Raw genomic sequence first — 20,650 nt, 5'->3', positions numbered from 1 at the left:
AAGTTTATGAAAGAATGAAGGAAATAGCACAAATAGAAAGAACGAACGAACGAACGAACTAGGTTTAGCAGATTTCTATTTTTATTTTCGTATAATTTCAACAGATAATGTTGCTGTTTATTGTTAAGCTTTTTTTAGTCAATTTAAATTTTCGCAGTGGCCACAAAACTATGGGGTTTTAATGTTTCTTTATTTTTAATTTATTTAAATGTTGCTGGTAATTCTGGCGAGGTCAGACAGACAATTGGGGCCGGGTGGAAAAGGTGGGTGACTGTCATTATCTAATGGCAACAAACGTCTTGCGATACCACAATGTAGAGCTTTCTGACCATTAAAACACACACTGACAACGTCACGTGGCAAATCAGACAAAGTCAGTAGCCTGATATAATTTCCCAAGCCAGGTTTTTCTTACTTTGCCTTTCTGCAAATTTCAATGATTATCGATGGAAATATTTTTTCATGAGTGGGTGCGTCTGTGGCGAAATCAAAGCTCCCGACGCTGACTGATAAAAAGCCAATCCTTCTGAGCCTAAATACAGCCAGAGAGAAAGAAGGGGGCAGTGAACAAAGACAGGGAGGCGGAGAGAGATCTCGGGGTGGGGAGAGGGCTCCTCCACTGGGGTGACTCTCTCACCATGCCCCAGATCCTGTCCGAGTGGAAGCAGAAGTTCGAGGAGTCGCAGATGGAGCTGGAGTCGTCGCAGAAGGAGGCGCGGTCGCTCAGCACCGAGCTCTTCAAGCTGAAGAACGCCTACGAGGAGTCGCTGGAGCATCTGGAGACCTTCAAGAGAGAGAACAAGAACCTACAGGGTGAGAATCTCCCCAGCACCCCCTGCCCCCGCTCCCAGCAGCACAGCACCTCCTGGCTCCATGCTGGGGTAGGACGATCTCCCGTCCTAGCCATGACCCACCTCCCGCTTAGCGCGGTCTCTCTCCCCCTGCAGAGGAGATCTCGGACCTGACGGAGCAGCTGGGTGAGGGAGGCAAGAACTTGCATGAGCTGGAGAAGGTGCGGAAGCAGCTGGAGGCCGAGAAGATGGAGCTGCAGGCGGCGCTGGAGGAGGCGGAGGTGAGGGGCACGGCCGAGCAGCCCTTCCAGAGCCGCCTGGGGGTCAGCCGGGAACCCCCCAGCGCAGGCGCGGTTGGTCTCCGTCTGCTCTTCCAGTTCATCGTTCATCTTCAGTTGCTCGTTCTTTCCTTCTCCGTCCCCTTTTCTCTTCTGTTCCTTCTGTCGTGGGGCGAGCAGAGCCCGGCCCCTCTTGGGATGGGGTGAGGGTCATTATCTCCCCACGGCTGAGTCCATACGATCACCCCTTTGTCACGGACTCACAGGGCTTGTGCTCTCTCGGCTCCGCACGGTCCCTGGGGGAAACCCCCTTCAGGGCCACAGCCCTTCTCGGGGGCCCACTCTCTCTCGGGGGTTAAGCTGTCGGCCTCCCTGAGCCTTCAGCACGGCTGTCGCTCGCCTGGGCCCCCTCAGGGTCTCCCCTCGCTCTGCCCCCCCCCCCGGGGCCCCCACGCCCAGAGGGAGCCAGGCAACGCCGTTCTCTAGGCCGGAGCAACTCTCAGCCGGCGTAAAGCAGGAGGGTCTAGCAAACGTCTGAACCCAGCACAGGAAACTCTCCCGGCCCTCAGGCCTAGGAACCCTCAGCCCAGCACAGCCCAGTCTCCCCTGCTCCCCCTCCCCAGCCCAGAGCCGCCCTCCTTCCAGCTGAGGCGTCATACATCACCGGCCCCAACGGCTCCTCCCCGTCCTTTGTCGTCCATCCCAGGTAAACAGGTCACTGGGGCCCTGTCTCCTCCGTGGGACTGGCTGCTCAGGTCACCGGGGTCATCTCTTCTCAGCCTTTTGTCCTCCCACTGGCCAGAACCAGCTGACGGCCAAGCTGGGGTGGCCTCTTAGTCTCCAGGTCACCAGTTTTTAGGGTTCCCCATCTCCAGGCCGTTGTCCAGGGGTCCCAGCTGCTAGACGAGGTCACACCTGGTCCTCTGCAACCACAAACCTTCTCCCACCACCTTGTGAAACATGCAGCACACAGGGAAACTGAGGCACGCACACGCTAGTCATGTAAAACATGACAATAATCCCCAGCTTCATCACACCCGTGTTTGGGATCGTAGGACTTAGGGTCAAAGTCACCATGGCTGCTCTCTCTCAGCACTGTGCGGCCTAGCGGCAGCGGCAGTAGGGCTGCCCTGGCCAGCAGGGCTGCGTGGCCTAGCGGCCAGTCAGGGAAATGGGCTGCCACCTAGAGGCGGGTGGCGGCCGGGTAGGGGGACCCGGATCCTCCCTGCTCCACCGGTTCCCAGCCAGGGCCCTGGCAGTGGCAAGTGCTTCTCCGCTGGATCAGCAGGGAATCCACCCGAAACTCGCTCAGGCCACTCGGCAAAACGACTGCTCCCCCGGAGCTACTTCCGGCCCTGTCCCTGGGGCCGTGGTCCTGGCGTCTCCGGGCTCCTCAGTCTGGGCGGCTCCCAGCAGGTCCGTCACTTCTCGGGCATCCTCCCAGGTCTCGCGCCTCTGGCTGGAGCCTGCAGCCTGCGGCCTCCCTCCTCCACGGTCAGCCCTGAATGAACTGAGCTGCTCCCTTTTATACCTAGAGCACGGCTGAGGGGGCGTGGCCTCCTGGGCCCAGAGAGTAGAGTTAACACTTGCAGTGCCAGTGCAAGGCAAACGCGCCCATCACAACTTCATTCATTCCTCTGTTCATTCGCTGGTTCACTGTTTCTTTCCCTACCTCATTTTTCACTCATTCTTTCCCCTGGTTGTTTCATTCACTGATTTTTTTCCTTCCTCTCATGAATTCATTCATTCCTTTCCAGGTCTCGTTTCGGTCGTTCTGTTGCCTTTGTACGTCCCTGTCTCCATTTTGTCCTTTCTTTCTCTCTTCGGCATTCTTCCTTTTTTCACTTCTACATGTTTCTTTCTTTCATCTCCATTTAATTCTCTTCCTTCCTTCCCTTATGTCTTAATCTCTCTCACTTATTCATCCTCCCTCCTCCCCCGCACCCCCCAGGCCTCTCTGGAGCACGAGGAGGGGAAGATCCTGCGGGCCCAGCTGGAGTTTAACCAGTTCAAGGCGGATTTCGAGCGGAAGCTGGCGGAGAAGGACGAGGAGATGGAGCAGGCCAAGCGCAACCACCTGCGGGTGGTGGATTCGCTGCAGACCTCGCTGGACGCCGAGACGCGCAGCCGCAACGAGGCGCTGAGAGTCAAGAAGAAGATGGAGGGCGACCTCAACGAGATGGAGATCCAGCTGAGCCACGCCAACCGCATGGCGGCCGAGGCCCAGAGCCACCTCAGGGCCACTCAGACCCAGCTCAAGGTAACAGGGCCTCCAGGGGGCAGAGAATGGGGCCTTTCCCCTTGGGGGGAGGCAGCTCCCACCTTGCCCCAGGGCAGGGGATATGCTGATGGGGGGGTCTCCTGTAGCCCTACATGTTTGTGCCCACAGGACTCCCAGCTGCAGCTGGATGACTTTATCCGGGCCAACGAGGACCTGAAGGAGAACATCGCCATTGTGGAGCGGCGGAACTCCCTGCTGCAGGCCGAGCTGGAGGAGCTGCGGGCCGTGGTGGAGCAGACGGAGCGCGCCCGGAAACTGGCTGAGCAGGAGCTGATAGAAGCCAGCGAGAGAGTCCAGTTGCTCCACACCCAGGTGAGAGAGATGGGGACCCCCTGACTCCTGACTCTCCCATTGTCACCAATCTCCTGTCCTTGGGATGCCCTGCAGAGATCTGCCATCTAGAGCGCTCATTCACTGCGCAGGAGTGACCTAGAATATCACACACTCTAGAATTCGGTCTGCCTGGGAGTGTGGATGGTGGGTCTGTGGTTCTCCAGGATGATGATCTATACTGCCAGCACCCAGCTCATTTCTCCAGCACAAAAATCCACTCGCTCTAGAATAGCTGCCTAGAACATTGGTGTCTCTGTGCTTGGAGCGCCATCATGATCTAGAACACAGCTCAATCTCCCTGTAAGGGCCCCTCCCCAGTTCCCATGCAGCTCTGGATCCTGGTTCCAGAAAGACCTAGAACAGGGGACAAAGATCTTGTAACTGGATGACACCTTGTTTCTTGGTCATCTTGCCCCCCCTTGTGTTCCTCTAGAACACCAGCCTGATCAACCAGAAGAAGAAGATGGAGGCGGATCTGTCCCAGCTGCAGACAGAGGTGGAGGAGGCTGTGCAGGAATGCAGGAATGCCGAGGAGAAGGCCAAGAAAGCCATCACCGACGTGAGTGCGAGGGAATGGGACACGGGGCCTTTCCCCTCTAGGGGGCACCGGCTCCGATCTGGCCCCAGGGTGGGGGCACTGGCTGGCTCGGGGGGCAGGGAATGACTCTTCTTTCTGGCCGGCAGGCGGCGATGATGGCGGAGGAGCTGAAGAAGGAGCAGGACACCAGCGCCCACCTGGAGCGGATGAAGAAGAACATGGAGCAGACCATCAAGGACCTGCAGCTGCGGCTGGATGAGGCCGAGCAGCTGGCCCTCAAGGGCGGCAAGAAGCAGCTGCAGAAGCTGGAGGCGCGAGTCCGGGAGCTCGAGAACGAGCTGGAGTCGGAGCAGAAGCGCAACACGGAGAGCATCAAGGGCCTGCGCAAGTCGGAGCGGCGCATCAAGGAGCTCACCTACCAGGTACCTGGGGGCTGGGTGCATCTAGAAAAAACCCTTCTCCAGAAGCCCGACTCCAGGCAGCTTTCTCCTGATCTAGAACATATACTCCAGGTGGTAGTCTCCTGCTTCTAGATCACTGCTTCTAGTTCCAACATCGAGGGGCAGGACCCCTGTGGTGCTTTTCAGAGGACAGCCGCACAGAGCATTCCTTTGCTCCTGTTCTGGAGCCGTCTCGGTTCCAGAGCCAAGGACACTGTACTCAGGGTGGGTCCTTTCATTCTGAAAGAGGCTTTTCCGTGGAGATGGATGACACTGCCTAGAACGAGCCCAGCAGCCTGTTCTAGAGTGGAATTCTAGACTGCAGTGGTGGTTCTAGAACCAAATATCAGACACCCCCCCACACCTGCTGCCATATCCCCAGTGGGTCTCTTTTATTCTGAAGGGACTTGCCCATGGGGCAGGGGGGAAAGGTCTGTGTGTGAAGAACAGCCCAAGTCTGGGCCTTCTGGGTCTAGAACAGAACTTCAGAACCCATCTTGCTTCTAGAATCAAAGCATAAGTTCCCACCGCGTCTTTCGTTCTCAGGCGCTTTCCCCCTGGGAAGACAAAATGGAGTCTGGAATCATTCTCTAGGCCTTCTTGCTCTTCAACTTGAACTAAAAGGCCTGATTCCCCGGCCCCCTCTGATCTAGAGCCAGGCCCTACAGCCTGGCCACCCACCCTTCCCTTCTAGAACCAGACTCTAGACCCTCCCCACATTCACCCGTCCCCCAGGATGTCCGGCTCTGCATAAGTCCCCCATCTGATCTAGAGCCCATTCTAGAATTGGAGAAAAGGACCATTTTCTAGCTGGCCTTTCCATCCTAGATGGGGTCTGGAGATTGGAGCCTAGATGGTTTCCAGATGGCTTTGGATACCCCACGGCCGGAAAGGTCAGAGGTGACAGGGATGCTGTTATCCTAATGCTTCCTCCACTGTCCCCATCTCTCTCTCCCCCTCTGCCCTCAGACCGAGGAGGATAAGAAAAACCTACTGAGACTCCAGGACCTGGTGGACAAACTCCAGATGAAGGTCAAAGCCTACAAGAGGCAGGCCGAGGAGGCGGTGAGTATCCGACCTTCCGGATCAGCCCCTTGGCCCAGGCAGCCCAGACTCCCCCTCCCCTCATTGGCCATTCATCCCAGCCAATCCTGCCTCCCCCCTCCAAACCAGGGCCTGCTCGTGTTCGCTGAGTCTCCAGTGGTGGGTAGTTCCTCAGGCAAACATATTAATTTTTGTTTTGGTTGTTCTCTGTGTCAGCTCCCACTGGGGCAGAAGCCAGGCAGGTGCAGGGGAGGGAGGGATGAATGGGTGGATAGTAGAATGGGGAGGGGGATGGATGATAGAATAGATGGATCGAATCTGCTAGTACCCATTCCTGCTCCTGTCTGCTGCCAATCCAGCAGCAGGCATTGCCACACGTTAACACAATGCATTTGTTCTCTATGCGCCCAGTGGGGCAGGGACATTCCCCTCCTCCGCGGGGCAGTACCCAGGCAGGCGCAGGGCCCTGCCTGTGCTGAGTGCAAGGCCCACTGCACATCCAGTGGGGGGCAGTTCCACAGGGTAACGCCCCGGTTCCTCTCCCCCGGCAGGAGGAACAAGCCAACACCAACCTGGCCAAGTTCCGGAAGGTGCAGCACGAGCTGGACGAGGCGGAGGAGCGGGCCGACATCGCCGAGTCCCAGGTCAACAAGCTGCGGGCAAAGAGCCGGGACGCTGGGGGGAAGGTGAGCGATAGGGCTGGGGGGCCGGCGCTCCGTCCAGCTGGCCCAACCCAGAGACTCCAGCCCTGACCCCACACCTGTCACTCAGCCTTGCCCTTCGTATCACTTGGTGGCTTTCATTCCTTTTCCTTCTTACGCTTTCATTCCATCTTCCGCCTCCCTTTCTTTCCCTATCACTTCATCTTCTTCTGTCTCTCTCCCCATCACTCCTTCTTATCACCCCGTCTTTCAGCGCCGTCTGCTTTCTCTCTCTCTCTCTCTGTCCCTCCGTCTGTCTTTATCACTCCAGTTTTTCTCTGTTATTCCATCTTTTTTTCTCTCACACTCTCGTTTTCTTTCTTTCCTTCCTTCTCTCTCACTCTTTCCTCTCTGGTTTTTCTTCCAGAAGCTCCACGATGAGGAGTGAAGGGACCCAATTTTCCAGATCGTGGCTGGGAACCTCCCCCCCCCTCCCCACCTGACCCCCCAAGACTGGGCTTAATAATGTAACATGAATAGTGAGTCATTAATAAAGTGCAACAGCAAACTTCTGATCCTGGTGTCACAGCGCTCCACTCCTGCGGCCCAAGGGCCCCTCCCTCACCCAGTGCCAGGCGCTCCTCCTCACTGGAGAACCCAGGCGTCCGGGCCCTTCTCCCAACTTCTCCAGTGTCACCGCGCCCCCTGCTGGAGAACACCAGTGGCCAGGCCTCTGCAGGCTCCTTTCCCTAACCAATGTCAGGGCGCCCCCTGCGGGAGAACCCAGGCATCTGGGCCACACCCAGCTAGTCAGATGCCCCCTGGTGGCCAGTGGGGGTGTTGCACTCCGCTTGCAGCTCCCAATAACTACACAGGGCCCATATAGGGTATACAGGACCAGACCACATTTTACTGTATGAGGGAGGATGACTGAGTCCTTTTCGGGGTGGGGGGAGACACCACATACATTTCAGGGTTCAGAGTGGGGGACGTCAGTACAGAGCCAACGATCTGGCAATTCCCAATCCCAGAGCGCATCAGGCCACAATAGAGACGTATAGACATGCACCCCTCCCATCCAACAGCCCCTTCAAAAAAGAGGGGTACCTTGCCCCCCACCAGAGGAGGGTTAGAGGGAACCCCAGGGGCCCAGAGACTATGGCGTGGGGGGAAAGGTCTGCTTCCCTCTTATTTACAGCTGGGGGGGGAGCATGTTGTGAAATTCTGGGGTGAATTTGCGAGGGGGTGTCACAGTCAGTTTGGGGTTGAATCCCCACTTGGAAATTTTGGGGTGAATACTGCTGATTTGGGGGTGAATCATGATCAATTTCGGGGGGGGTGCTCGCCTGCTATGAAATGGAGCTGAACCTAGCTGTGATGGGGGGTCTTCTACTGATTTGGGGGAGAGGGATCTTCCTGTGAAATTAGGGTGAATCTGTCAGTTGGGCAGGGGGGGACGCTGGAACATACAGTGACATTGGGTGAATTCTGTCAGTTCTCAGAGCTGGCTGCTGCTATGAAATTGGGATGAATCTGGCTGTGATTTGGGGGGGGTCAACCCCACCAATTTGGGGTGAATCGCTGTAAAATGGGGTAGCATCGTGCTCTGATTTGGGGGATGAATCTGTCAATTAGAGGGGTTGAAATCGCTGTGGTTTGGGGGTGAACAGACTGTTAATTTGTGACAGAATCTTGCTGTGAATTGGGGTGAATCTTGGTGTCAGATTGGGGGGGATTGCTGTGGGGTCAAATTGCTGTAAACCTGGGGATCCGTGTTAGAAATGTTGGGGTGCAACTGCCATGAAATTCTGGGGAAACCTTGCTGTGAAATTTTGGGATGAATCTTGCTGTCAGTTTTGGGGTGAACCCAGCTCGGAATTTGGGACAGCTTTGCCAGTTTTATGCATTGATGCCTGCTATAAATTTGGGGTGAACCTACTGTGAAATTTGGGGGCAAAGGCGGCTCTGATGTTAGGGTGCAATTCCCAGCAAACTTTGCTATAAAGGTAGGGGTGAATCCAGCTCTGAATTTGGGGTACATCTTCCTAATAACTGTGGTGTGAACCAGACTGTTAATTTGGGGGTGAATCTGCTATGAAATTTTGGGGTAAACTTGAGGGAATCATCCTATGAATGTTGTGTGTCACCTTGCTATGAAATTTTGTGGTGAGGGTTGTTAATTTGGGGGGTATCTTCTATAAATGATGGCATCAGCTTGCTGTCAATGTGGGGGTTCTGACGTTGGGGGTGTGTCTTGCTGTGAATTTCAGGGTACATTTTGTTGGGATTTGGGGGCAAACCTGGCTGCCAATTTTGAGGTGAACCTGGTTCCAGTTTGGGAGAGGAACTTTGCTCTTTTGGGGTGAACCTGTCAATGTGGGGGTGAAGCTTTTGGGGGATCCTGAGTCCCCCGTGGGTGAGCAAGCCATGCTCTGATTTTAGACGCACATTTTGCCAATCAAAGGGTGAATCTAGGGTTGAATTTAGGAGTGTATCTTGCTGCCAATTTGAGGGGAGAACATGGCTTGTAATGTGGGGGTGCAACTTGCCAATATGGGGGTGAATCTGGCTTTTAACTTGGGTGTGCATCTTACTGCCAATTGGGGGGGTGCTGGCTTTTAACTCGAGGTTGCAATGTGCTGATTTGGGGGCGGACGCTGGCTTTTAATGTGGGGGTTCACCTTGCCTTCAGTCTCCCGAGGACACCCCAGTGAGCATCCCCCACAGCGGGAGGGGGTCAGTCTCCCTGGATGGGGTGGGGGCACCCCCTTTCCAACCTCTCACTCCGCCCCCGGCCCCGCCTCCCGTTTCCGCCGCTGCCTCCTCCCGCCAGCCGCGCTGTCCCGGGTGTGAATCAGCCGGTGCTTCTGCAGGTGCCCTGAGGTCTTGAAGGCTTTGGGGCACTCGGGGCAGGGGTGGGGCCGCTCCCCGGTGTGGAGCTTGAGGTGGCGGCGCAGCAGGAAGGAGCAGGCGAAGGTCTTGCCGCAGACGGAGCAGAGGAAGGGCCGCTCGCCCGTGTGCACCCGCTGGTGCTCCGTGAGCTGGGAGGCGGTGCCGTAGGCTTTGGGGCAGGCCTGGCAGCGGTGGGGCCGCTCGCCGATGTGGCTGCGGGTGTGCTTGGCCAGCACGGAGGAGCGGGCGAAGCTCTTGCCGCAGCGCTCACAGCGGAAGGGCCGCTCGCCCGTGTGCACCCGCTGGTGCCGCAGCAGGTCGGAGGAGCGGAAGAAGCCGCGCCCGCAGCGCTGGCACCGGAAGGGCCGCTCGCCCGTGTGGAACGTCCCAGGGCCGCAGGAAGGTCTTGCCGCACAGCGGGCAGGCGTGCTGGCGCTCGGCCCCGTGGGTGCGCCGGGGCTGCGCCAGGTGGGAGGAGGACGTGAAGGCCTTGGCGCAGGTCGGGCAGGCGAAGGGGCGCTCGCCCGTGTGCGACCGCCCGTGGGTCGCCAGCTGAGCTGCCTGGGCGCAGCGGAAGGGCTTCTCCCCGCGGTGCGCGGCCTCGTGGCGGAGCAGGGCCCAGGAGCGGGCGAAGGCCTTGCCGCAGGTCGGGCAGGCGTAGCCACGGCCCTCGGGGTGCGAGCGGGCGCGGGAACTCGGCCCCGCAGCGGCCGCAGGGGAAAGCGGGCACCCGGCTGGGGCGGGAGGCGTCCGACATGGGGGTGCGGCTGTAGGGGGCGGAAAAGGGAGAGGCAGGTTAAAGGGCGTCAGGAGAACTGCCAGAAAACATGGGGGGCGGGGGGCTGATGGCAGGAGACCGGGCGACACAGGCACTGGGAGACGCGCCTGTGCAAAGGCCAGGACATGGGGGGGGGGGGATGCCGGAGACACACACTGGGAGACGCACGCTTGTGCAAATGCCAGAAAACTGACACTTGTGCAAATTCTGAGACACACGCACGGGGTGACGTGCTTGTGCAAAGGCTGGGAGACACACGCACAGGGAGACGTGTGCGTGTGCAAAGGCTGGGAGACACACGGGGAGACGTGCTTGTGAAAAGGCTGGGAGACACACGGGGAGACGTGCTTGTGCAGAGGCTGGGAGACACACGCACGGGGAGACGTGCGCTTGTGCAAAGGCTGGGAGACACACGGGGTGACGTGCTTGTGCAAAGGCTGGGAGACACACGCACGGGGAGACGTGCTTGTGCAACGGCTGGGAGACACACGCACGGGGAGACGTGCGCTTGTGCAAAGGCTGGGAGACACACGGGGTGACGTGCTTGTGCAAAGGCTGGGAGACACACGCACGGGGAGACGTGCGCTTGTGCAAAGGCTGGGAGACACACGCATGGGGAGACGTGCGCTTGTGCAGAGGCTGGGAGACACACGCACGGGGAGACGTGCACTTGTGCAAAGGCTGGGAGACACACGCACGGGGAGACGTGCTTGTGCAAAGGCTGGGAGACACACGCATGGGGAGACGTGCGCTTGTGCAAAGGCTGGGAGACACACGCATGGGGAGACGTGCGCTTGTGCAGAGGCTGGGAGACACACGCACGGGGAGACGTGCACTTGTGCAAAGGCTGGGAGACACACGCACGGGGAGACGTGCTTGTGCAGAGGCTGGGAGACACACGCATGGGGAGACGTGCACTTGTGCAAAGGCTGGGAGACACACGCACGTGGAGACGTGCTTGTGCAGAGGCTGGGAGACACACGCACGGGGAGACGTGCACTTGTGCAAAGGCTGGGAGACACACGCACGGGAAGACGTGCACTTGTGCAGAGGCTGGGAGACACACGCACGGGGAGACGTGCACTTGTGCAAAGGCTGGGAGACACACGCACGGGGAGACGTGCTTGTGCAAAGGCTGGGAGACACACGGGGAGACGTGCTTGTGCAGAGGCTGGGAGAGCCACGCCCGTGTGCAAACACCAAGGGAAAATGGCCAGCCCTGGGCCCACCCCTGTGCATACACACACTCACCCGGCACAGAGAGCTGGGGACACGTCTCGGTTTCCCTTGCACGCTTGGCACAACTCCTTGCCCAGCCAGTCGCACGTGCAGACACAGGATCCCCCCTTACACGCCTGCCCTCACGTGGAACAGCCCCTCCCCCTATCACCCCAAGGATCCCCACCCCCACAAAAATAATCCCCCAGCCCCGCCTCTGCCCCCCGAAAGGGCCCCAGCTCAGCCGCTGTTACCCTCCAAGTCCCCCAGCCCTACCCTGCCTCTGGCCCCGCAAACCTCCGCAGCCCTGCCCTGCACGCCCCCAAATGACCCCCAACCCGCCTCTGTGCCTCCCCAAGGGAAGGGAGGGAAAAGGGGGCTGGGGGGGCCGGGAGTGGGAGCGGGTGGGTGGAGGGGAGATGAGGGGGAGGGAGGATATGGGGGGGGGCTGGTACCTGCCACCTCTGGGCTGGGGGCTTCGCTGCAGCAGCAGCCGGGTCCCTGCGCCGCGTCCGCTGCGTCTCCCTCCCCCGCCTCAATCCCTCCCCCTCCCGCGGCTCCTCCCCCAGCCCTCGCTCCACCCTCCGGGAGACCCGACCCCCTCCTGCCCTCCCTGCCCCCCACCCCACCCCCTCCTCCTCTGCCCTCCCCGTCCCCCTCCATCCCCCTTCCCCACCCCTCCATCTTCCCAGCCCCTCCCCCTTCCCGCCCCCCTCTCTGGGTCTCTAGCCCGGCCTGACACAGGCCCCCTCCACACAACACAACACAACACAACACAGCTCAGGGGGGCGCCGGGACCCACACACCAAAGCACCTGTAATTTCCCCCTTTGCACAATTGAATACAAGCAAACCCAGAGCCCCCTCGCCCCTTTGCCCAGGCACGGCAGGGAGGCGGGTGGGCGGCCCTCGGCGGCGCCCGCGGGAGGCCTGTCGAAGCCGCGGGACCAGCGGACCCTCCGCAGGCTGCGTGCTTGGCGTGCTGGTGCCTGGAGCCACCCCTGGCCCCAAGGACTGGGGGGGTTGCAGGGGGTCCAGGACCAGGGCTGGGCTGGCAGGGGCTGCGGGTCGGGAGTGGGGGGCACCGGCTGGGCGGGGGGGCGGGGGCTGCGGGTCGGGAGTGAGGGACACCGGCAGGGCTGGGGGCGGGGCTGCGGGCCGGGAGTCAGGGCCACCGGCAGGGCTGGCGGGGGCGGGGGCTGTGGGTCGGGAGTGAGGGGCACCGACAGAGCTGGGGGCAGGGGCTGCGGGTCGGGAGTGAGGGGCACCGACAGAGCTGGGGGCAGGGGCTGCGGGTCGGGAGTGAGGGGCACCGACAGAGCTGGGGGGACAGGGCTGGGCTGGCAGGGGCTGCGGGTTAGGAGTGAGGGGCACCGGCAGGGCTGGGGTGGGGGCAGGGGCTGCGGGTCGGGAGTGAGGGGCACTGGCAGGGCTGGGGGCAGGGGCTGCGGGTCGGGAGTGAGGGGCACCGGCAGGGCTGGAGGGGGCAGGGGCTGCGGGTCGGGAGTGAGGGGCACCGACCGAGCTGGGGGGACAGGGCTGGGCTGGCAGGGGCTGTGGGTCGGGAGTGAGGGGCACTGGCAGGGCTGGGGGGGGCAGGGGCTGCGGGTCGGGAGTGAGGGGCACCGGCAGGGCTGTGGGGGGGCAGGGGCTGCGGGTTAGGAGTGAGGGGCACCAGCATTGTTGAGGGGGGAGATCAGGGGGATTATTTCTGTCCCCAGCCGGGGGTGATTTTCCTCTTATGCCAGGTTCCCGTTGCCATCTAGAAAAGAAAGTTAAAGTTTAGCGTCTCACGGGGCCATCTGGCTGGGGAACCCAGGCATCCGGGCCGCTGCTGGGCCTGCCCCAACCCAACATCATGGCCCCCGGCTGGGGAACCCAGGCGTCCGGGCCGCTGCTGGGCCTGTCCCCAACCCACCGTCACTGCCCCCGGCTGGGGAACCCAGGCGTCCGGGCCGCTGCTGGGCCTGTCCCCAACCCACCGTCACTGCCCCCGGCTGGGGAACCCAGGCGTCCGGGCCGCTGCTGGGCCTGTCCCCAACCCACCGTCACTGCCCCCGGCTGGGGAACCCAGGCGTCCGGGCCGCTGCTGGGCCTGTCCCCAACCCACCGTCACTGCCCCCGGCTGGGGAACCCAGGCGTCCGGGCCGCTGCTGGGCCTGTCCCCAACCCACCGTCACTGCCCCCGGCTGGGCAGGCGTCCGGGCGCTGCTGGGCCTGTCCCCAACCCACCGTCACTGCCCCGGCTGGGCAGGCGTCCGGGCGCTGCTGGGCCTGTCCCCAACCCACCGTCACTGCCCCGGCTGGGAACCCAGGCGTCCGGGCCGCTGCTGGGCCTGTCCCCAACCCACCGTCACTGCCCCCGGCTGGGGAACCCAGGCGTCCGGGCCGCTGCTGGGCCTGTCCCCAACCCACCGTCACTGCCCCCGGCTGGGGAACCCAGACGTCCGGGTCGCTGCTGGGCCTGTCCCCAACCCACTGTCACTGCCCCCGGTTGGGGAACCCAGGCGTCTGGGCCGCACTCACCCTGGGCTGGCTCTGGCCTGATCTCAGCCCAGTAGGTGCTGAAGGCGTCGTAGGCAAATATGGCGATGAGGATGAGGCTGAAGGTCTGGGGGGAGAGAGGCGGGAGGTGAGCCGGGGGGTGGGGAAGACGTCACGGGGGTGAAGGAGCCATGGGGAGCTGCGTTTGGGGCCCTGTGGGGAGGGGCGAGCAGGGGGCCGGAGGGGCTGGGGATAGAAAGGGGGTCATTGGGCGTGGAGGTTGGGGGGGTTCTATCAGTGGGGGAGGGGCAATGGGGGGCAGGGCGCTGCCAGCTGGCCTCCCGGCCGGCGGCGCTGGGGTTGTGGGGGAACGGGCTGTCGGTGAGGGGAGGGGCAGGGGGCACTCACGAAGGCGCTGACGGTCGGCCCCTCCTGGCTGGCGGCGATGGCGGCCGGCGACACCACCAGGAAAACCAGGGCGGCGCTGGCAGAGCGCAGGAACTCCGGGGGGGACCGTGGGGGGGGTCAGACTGGAGGGTCCCCCGTGAGGGGAACCTGTCAGCACCCCCCAGGCAGGGCCATTGGATCCGGGGCAGGGTGTGGGGTTGTGGGGTCCCACGCACCAGGCAGGGCCAGTGGATCCGGGGCAGGGGTGGGGGCAGTGGGGTCCCACGCACCAGGCAGGGCCCATGGATCTGGGGCGGGGTGGGGGCAGTGGGGTCCCACGCACCAGGCGGGCCGGTGGATCCGGGGCGGGGTGCGGGAGGTGTGGGGGTCCCACGCACCAGGCAGGGCCAGTGGATCTGGGGCGGGGGCAGTGGGGTCCACGCACCAGGCAGGGCCAGTGGATCCGGGGCAGAGGGTGGGGGCAGTGGGGTCCCACGCACCAGGCAGGGCCAGTGGATCCGGAACGGGGTGGGGGCTGTGGGGGTCCACGCACCAGGCAGGGCCAGTGGATCCAGGGTGGGGTGGGGGCTGTGGAGGGTCCCATGCACCAGGCAGGGCCAGTGGATCCGGGGTGGGGGCTGTGGGGTCCCACGCACCAGGCAGGGCCAGTGGATCCGGGGTGGGGGCTGTGGGGGTCCCACGCACCCGGCAGGGCCAGTGGATCCGGGGCAGGGGATAGGGGGGCTGTGGGGGGGTCCCACGCACCGGGCAGGGCGCGTGGATCCGGGGCAGGGGTGGGGGCTGTGGGGTCCCACGCACCAGGCAGGGCCAGTGGATCCGGGCGCGGGGTCCCACACCAGCAGGGACCAGTGGATCCGGGGCACAGGGCGGGGGCAGTGGGGTCCCACGCACCAGGCAGGGCCAGGGGATCCGGGACAGGGGGTGCGGGGCTTTGGGGGGGTCCCACGCACCAGGCAGGGCCAGTGGATCCGGGGCGGGGGCAGTGGGGTCCCACGCACCAGGCAGGGCCAGTGGATCTGGGGCGGGGGCAGTGGGGTCCCACGCACCAGGCAGGGCCAGTGGATCCGGGCGGGGGCTGTGGGGGTCCCATGCACCAGGCAGGGCCCGTGGATCCGGGGCGGGGTGGGGCTGTGGGGTCCCACGCAACAGGCAGGGCCAGTGGATCTGGGGCGGGGCGGGGGCTGTGGGGTCCCACGCACCAGGCAGGGCAAGTGGATCCGGGGTGGGGGCTGTGGGGGTCCCACGCAGGCAGGGCCAGTGGATCCGGGCGGGGGCAGTGGGGTCCCACGCACCAGGCAGGGCCCGTGGATCCGGGGCAGGGGCGGGGGCTGTGGGGTCCCACGCACCAGGCAGGGCCAGTGGATCCGGGGTGGGGGCTGTGGGGGTCCCACGCACCAGGCAGGGCCAGTGGATCCGGGGCAGGGGTGGGTGGCTTTGGGGGTCCACGCACCCGGCAGGGCCAGTGGATCTGGGGAGGGGGCAGTGGGGGTCCCACGCACCAGGCAGGGCCAGTGGATCCGGGGCGGGGGCAGTGGGGTCCCACGCACCAGGCAGGGCCAGTGGATCCGGGGCGGGGGCAGTGGGGTCCCACACACCAGGCAGGGCCAGTGGATCCGGGGCGGGGTGTGGGGTTGTGGGGTCCCACGCACCAGGCAGGGCCAGTGGATCCGGGGTGGGGCTGTGGGGTCCCACGCACCAGGCAGGGCCAGTGGATCCGGGGCGCGGGGGCTGTGGGGGGGTCCCACGCAGCAGGCAGGGCCAGTGGATCCGGGGCGGGGGGCAGTGGGGGGGTCCCACGCACCAGGCAGGGCCAGTGGATCCGGGGCGTGGGCGCTGTGGGGGGGTCCCACGCGCCAGGCAGGGCCCGTGGATCTGGGGCAGGGATGGGGACTGTGGGGTCCCACGCGCCAGGCAGGGCCCGTGGATCCGGGGCAGGGGTGGGGGCTGTGGGGTCCACGCACCAGGCAGGGCCAGTGGATCCGGGGCGGGGGCAGTGGGGGTCCCACGCACCAGGCATGGCCAGTGGATCCGGGGCGGGGGCAGTGGGGTCCCACGCACCAGGCAGGGCCAGTGGATCCGGGGCGGGGGCTGTGGGGTCCCACGCACCAGGCAGGGCCAGTGGATCCGGGGCGGGGGCAGTGGGGTCCCACGCACCAGGCAGGACCCGTAGATCTGGGGCAGGGGATGGGGACTGTGGGGTCCACGCACCAGGCACGGCCCGTGGATCCGGGGCAGGGGTGGGGGCTGTGGGGGTCCCACGCACCAGGCAGGGCCAGTGGATCCGGGGCGGGGGGGCAGGGGGGGGGAGCCACGCACCCGGCAGGGCCAGTGGATCCGGGGCGGGGGCAGGGGTGGGGGCTGTGGGGTCCCACGCACCAGGCAGGGCCAGTGGATCTGGGGCGGGGGGCAGTGGGGGGGTCCCACGCACCAGGCAGGGCCCGTGGATCCGGGGCAGGGGGCGGGGGGCTGTGGGGGGGTCCCGCGCACCAGGCCGGGCCAGTGGGTCCGGGGCCGGCCGGGGGGGGGCAGTGGGGGGGTCCCCCGCCCCAGGCAGGGCCAGTGGATCCGGGGTGGAGGGGCTGTGGGGTCCCACGCACCAGGCAGGGCCCGTGGATCCGGGGCGGGGCGGGAGGCAGTGGGGTCCCACGCACCAGGCAGGGCCAGTGGATCCGGGGCAGGGGCGGGGGCTGTGGGGTCCCACGCACCAGGCAGGGCCAGTGGATCCGGGGCAGGGGCGGGGGCTGTGGGGGTCCCACGCACCAGGCAGGGCCAGTGGATCCGGGGCAGGGTGGGGGCTGTGGGGGTCCCACGCACCAGGCAGGGCCAGTGGATCCGGGGCAGGCGGTGGGGGGGCTGTGGGGGGGTCCCACACACCAGGCAGGGCCCGTGGATCAGGGGCTGGGGCTGGGGGGAGTGTGGGGGGGTCCCACGCCCCAGGCAGGGCCCGTGGATCCGGGGCGGGGGCTCTGGGGGTCCCACGCACCAGGCAGGGCCAGTGGATCCGGGGCGGGGTGGGGGCTTTGGGGTCCCACGCACCAGGCAGGCCCGTGGATCCGGGGCTGTGGGGTCCCACGCACCAGGCAGGGCCGTGGATCGGGGGCAGGGGATGGGGGCTGTGGGGGGGTCCCCCGCACCAGGCAGGGCCAGTGGATCCGGGGCGGGGGCAGTGGGGGTCCCACGCGCCAGGCAGGGCCCGTGGATCGGGGCAGGGGATGGGGGCTGTGGGGGTCCCACGCACCAGGCAGGGCCAGTGGATCCGGAGCAGGGGTGGGGGCAGTGGGGTCCCACGCACCAGGCAGGCCAGTGGATCCGGGGCGGGGGCGGGGGCTCTGGGGGTCCCACGCACCAGGCAGGGCCAGTGGATCCGGGGCGGGGGCTGTGGGGGTCCCACGCACCAGGCAGGGCCAGTGGATCCGGGGTGGGGTTGTGGGGTCCCACGCACCAGGCAGGGGCAGTGGATCCGGGGCGGGGTGGGGGCTTTGGGGGTCCCACGCACCAGGCAGGGCCAGTGGATCCGGGGCAGGGGCGGGGGCTGTGGGGGTCCCACGCACCAGGCAGGGCCAGTGGATCCGGGGCAGGCCGTGGGGGCTGTGGGGGTCCCACGCACCAGGCAGGGCCAGTGGATCCGGGGCAGGGGTGGGGGCTGTGGGGTCCCACGCACCAGGCAGGGCCAGTGGATCCGGAGCAGGGGTGGGGGCAGTGGGGGTCCACGCACCAGGCAGGGCCAGTGGATCCGGGGTGGGGGCGGGGGCTCTGGGGTCCCACGCACCAGGCAGGGCCCGTGGATCCGGGGCGGGGGGGCAGTGGGGGGGTCCCACGCACCAGGCAGGGCCAGTGGATCCGGGCGGGGGCGGGGCTCTGGGGTCCCACGCACCAGGCAGGGCCCGTGGATCCGGGCGGGGGCGGGGCAGTGGGGTCCCACGCACCAGGCAGGCCCGTGGATCCGGGGCAGGGGATGGGGCTGTGGGGTCCCACGCACCAGGCAGGGCCCGTGGATCCGGGGCGGGGGCTCTGGGGTCCCACGCACCAGGCAGGGCCAGTGGATCCGGGGTGGGGGCTCTGGGGTCCCACGCACCAGGCAGGGCCAGTGGATCCGGGGCGGGGTGGGGGCTTTGGGGGTCCCACGCACCAGGCAGGGCCAGTGGATCCGGGGCAGGGGGCAGTGGGGTCCCACGCACAGGCAGGGCCTGTGGATCGGGGCAGGGGATGGGGGGCTGGGGGGTCCACCACCAGGCAGGGCCAGTGGATCTGGGATGGGGCTGTGGGGTCCCACGCACCAGGCAGGGCCAGTGGATCTGGGATGGGGGCTGTGGGGGTCCCACGCACCAGGCAGGGCCAGTGGATCCGGGGCGGGGGCGGGGGCTGTGGGGGTCCCACGCCCCAGGCAGGGCCCGTGGATCGGGGGCAGGGGATGGGGGCTTTGGGGTCCCACGCACCAGGCAGGGCCAGTGGATCCGGGGCGCCCTCTCCTGGCAGCGGGTGAGACGCAGGCCCAGGGCGCCGGCTGCCAGCAGCGCCTCCAGCAGGGCGGGCGCCATGTAGGCCGAGCCCGAGACCGTGAGCAGCAGGAAGATCAGAAAACACAGGGCCTGGGGGAGGGGGGGGGGTAGAGGGTGAAGAGGGGGGCTGGGGCCACGCACCCCCCGCCCGACCCCCACCATCCCTCCGCACAGGGCTCACCCCACCGCTCCAGGGTCCCCCCTGGCCCCACACCCTCCCCTGGGGCTTCCAACCCCACTGGCACCCCACTCCTGTCCCCGCCCGTCCACTGCCCCCTGTTCACAGCCTCAGCATTCCCAGCCCCCAGCCTGCTTCCAGCTGAACCTCCCCTCAGGGTCCCCACCGCTCATTACATTCAGGGGTTGGGGGTGTGGGGTTTTGGCAGGTCTGGGGGGTCTCAGAGGTGGGGGCGGGGTATGGAAGTTGGGGGCTGGGGGGTCAGAGCTGGGGGCGGGGTATGGAAGTTGGGGGCTGGGGGGTCAGAGCTGGGGGCGGGGTATGGCAGTTGGGGGCTGGGGTCAGAGGTGGGGCAGGGTATGGCAGTTGGGGAGCTGGGGGTCAGAGCTGGGGTGGGGTATGGAAGTTGGGGGCTGGGGTCAGAGCTGGGGCGGGTATGGAAGTTGGGGAGCTGGGGTGGGTCTCAGAGCTGGCGGCGGGGTATGGAAGTTAGGGGCTGGGGTCTCAGAGCTGGGGTGGGGTATGGAAGTTGGGGGCTGAGGGGTCAGAGCTGGGGTGGGGTATGGCAGTTGGGGGCTGGGGTCTCAGAGCTGGGGGTGGGGTATGGCAGTTGGGGGCTGGGGTCAGAGCTCAGGGTGGGGTATGGCAGTTGGGGCTGGGGGTCTCAGAGCTGGGGTGGGGTATGGAAGTTGGGGCTGGGGTTAGAGCTGGGGCAGGGTATGCAAGTTGGAGGGCTGGGGGTCTCAGAGCTGGGGGCGGGGTATGGACGTTGGGGGCTGGGGGGTCAGAGCGGGGGGCGGGGTATGGAAGTTGGGGGCTGGGGGTCAGGGGTGGCGGGTATGGAAGTTGGGGGCTGGGGTCAGAGCTGGGGCCAAGGTATGGAAGTTGGGGGCTGGGGTCAGAGGGGGCGGGGTATGGAAGTTGGGGCTGGGGTCAGAGGGGCAGGGTGTGGAAGTTGGGGGCTGGGGTCAGAGGGGGCAGGGTATGGAAGTTGGGGGCTGGGGTCAGAGGGGCAGGGTGTGGAAGTTGGGGGCTGGGGGTCTCAGAGCTGGGGCAGGGTATGGAAGTTGGGGCTGGGGTCAGAGGGGGCAGGGTGTGGAAGTTGGGGGCTGGGGGTCAGAGGGGCGGGGTATGGAAGTTGGGGGCTGGGGTCAGAGGGGGGTATGGAAGTTGGGGCTGGGGGTCCGAGGAGGCGGGGTATGGAAGTTGGGGCTGGGGTCAGAGGGGGCGGGGTGTGGAAGTTGGGGCTGGGGGTCAGAGGGGCGGGGTATGGAAGTTGGGGCTGGGGGTCAGGGGGCGGGTATGGAAGTTGGGGGCTGGGGTCCGAGGAGGGCGGGTATGGAAGTTGGGGGCTGGGGTCAGAGGGGGCAGGGTATGGAAGTTGGGGGCTGGGGGTTGGAGGGGCGGGGTATGGAAGTTGGGGCTGGGGTTCAGAGGGGCAGGGTATGGCAGTTGAGGGCTGGGGTCAGAGGGGGCGGGGTATGGAAGTTGGGGGCTGGGGTTCAGAGGGGGCGGGGTATGGCAGTTGGGGAGCTGGGGTCAGAGCTGGGGTGGGGTATGGAAGTTGGGGGCTGGGGTTCAGAGGGGGCGGGGGTTTGGGGCTGGGGTCAGAGGGGGCGGGGTATGGAAGTTGGGGGCTGGGGGTCAGAGGGGGGGCGGGGTATGGAAGTTGGGGGTTGGGAGGTTTCATCCCGGGGTCCATTTACCAGCTCGGTGCCCAGCAGCGCCCCCTTGGTGCAGCGCAGGACCTGCCAGTCCAGCGCCCGGTCCCGGGGCTCCCCCGGCTCCCCCGGCTGCCCCGGCTGCCCCATCCTGGCGCCGCGCGGCCTGCGCCCGGGGCCGGCAGGA

General features: G+C 65.2%; 2 protein-coding genes and 1 long non-coding RNA gene across 3 annotated transcripts in view; 1 reads left to right on the top strand and 2 right to left on the bottom strand.

Annotated features, from left to right (window-relative positions):
- The window catches only part of LOC120380517 (myosin-6), a 34,963-nt gene extending 28,058 nt beyond the window's left edge, over window positions 1–6,905 (top strand). The window contains exons 31-39 of the mRNA XM_039498280.1: window positions 648–813; window positions 948–1,072; window positions 3,021–3,329; window positions 3,459–3,662; window positions 4,117–4,242; window positions 4,368–4,643; window positions 5,631–5,726; window positions 6,257–6,391; window positions 6,774–6,905. Of these exons, the coding sequence (XP_039354214.1) occupies window positions 648–813; window positions 948–1,072; window positions 3,021–3,329; window positions 3,459–3,662; window positions 4,117–4,242; window positions 4,368–4,643; window positions 5,631–5,726; window positions 6,257–6,391; window positions 6,774–6,794 (1,458 nt within the window). The 3' untranslated portion in view covers window positions 6,795–6,905. The remainder of the gene's footprint in view (window positions 1–647; window positions 814–947; window positions 1,073–3,020; window positions 3,330–3,458; window positions 3,663–4,116; window positions 4,243–4,367; window positions 4,644–5,630; window positions 5,727–6,256; window positions 6,392–6,773) is intronic.
- A 2,221-nt stretch (window positions 6,906–9,126) lies between these two features.
- LOC120380875 (zinc finger protein 211-like) lies at window positions 9,127–10,920 on the bottom strand. The gene is made up of 3 exons (XM_039498763.1): window positions 10,881–10,920; window positions 9,596–10,005; window positions 9,127–9,540 (listed from the first exon to the last, which is right to left on the bottom strand). The coding sequence occupies exons 1-3, from the start codon at window positions 10,918–10,920 to the stop codon at window positions 9,127–9,129; spliced, it is 864 nt and encodes a 287-aa protein (XP_039354697.1).
- A 1,951-nt stretch (window positions 10,921–12,871) lies between these two features.
- On the bottom strand, window positions 12,872–14,216 carry LOC120380539. The gene is made up of 3 exons (XR_005587794.1): window positions 14,126–14,216; window positions 13,760–13,844; window positions 12,872–12,995 (listed from the first exon to the last, which is right to left on the bottom strand). It is a non-coding gene; the product is annotated as an uncharacterized LOC120380539 (long non-coding RNA).
- Window positions 14,217–20,650: the final 6,434 nt, after the last annotated feature.

This window comes from Mauremys reevesii, linkage group 13, assembly GCF_016161935.1.
Source record: "Mauremys reevesii isolate NIE-2019 linkage group 13, ASM1616193v1, whole genome shotgun sequence".
Classification (NCBI taxonomy): Eukaryota; Metazoa; Chordata; order Testudines; family Geoemydidae; genus Mauremys; species Mauremys reevesii.
Note: the sequence above shows the minus strand (reverse complement) of the source record. Positions and strands in the feature narration are given on the sequence as shown.

Bases quoted from the DNA above. Each gene is read 5' to 3' on its own strand.
- LOC120380875 (XM_039498763.1), bottom strand. From the start codon at position 10,920: ATGCGTGTGTCTCCCAGCCTCTGCACAAGCACGTCTCCCC. The intron at 10,006-10,880 runs GTGCGTGTGTCT...CGCCCCCTACAG, and splicing joins CTGCACAAGCACGTCTCCCC to CCGCACCCCCATGTCGGACG. The intron at 9,541-9,595 runs GTGCCAGCGCTG...CTGCGGCACCAG, and splicing joins ACGGGCGAGCGGCCCTTCCG to CGGGTGCACACGGGCGAGCG.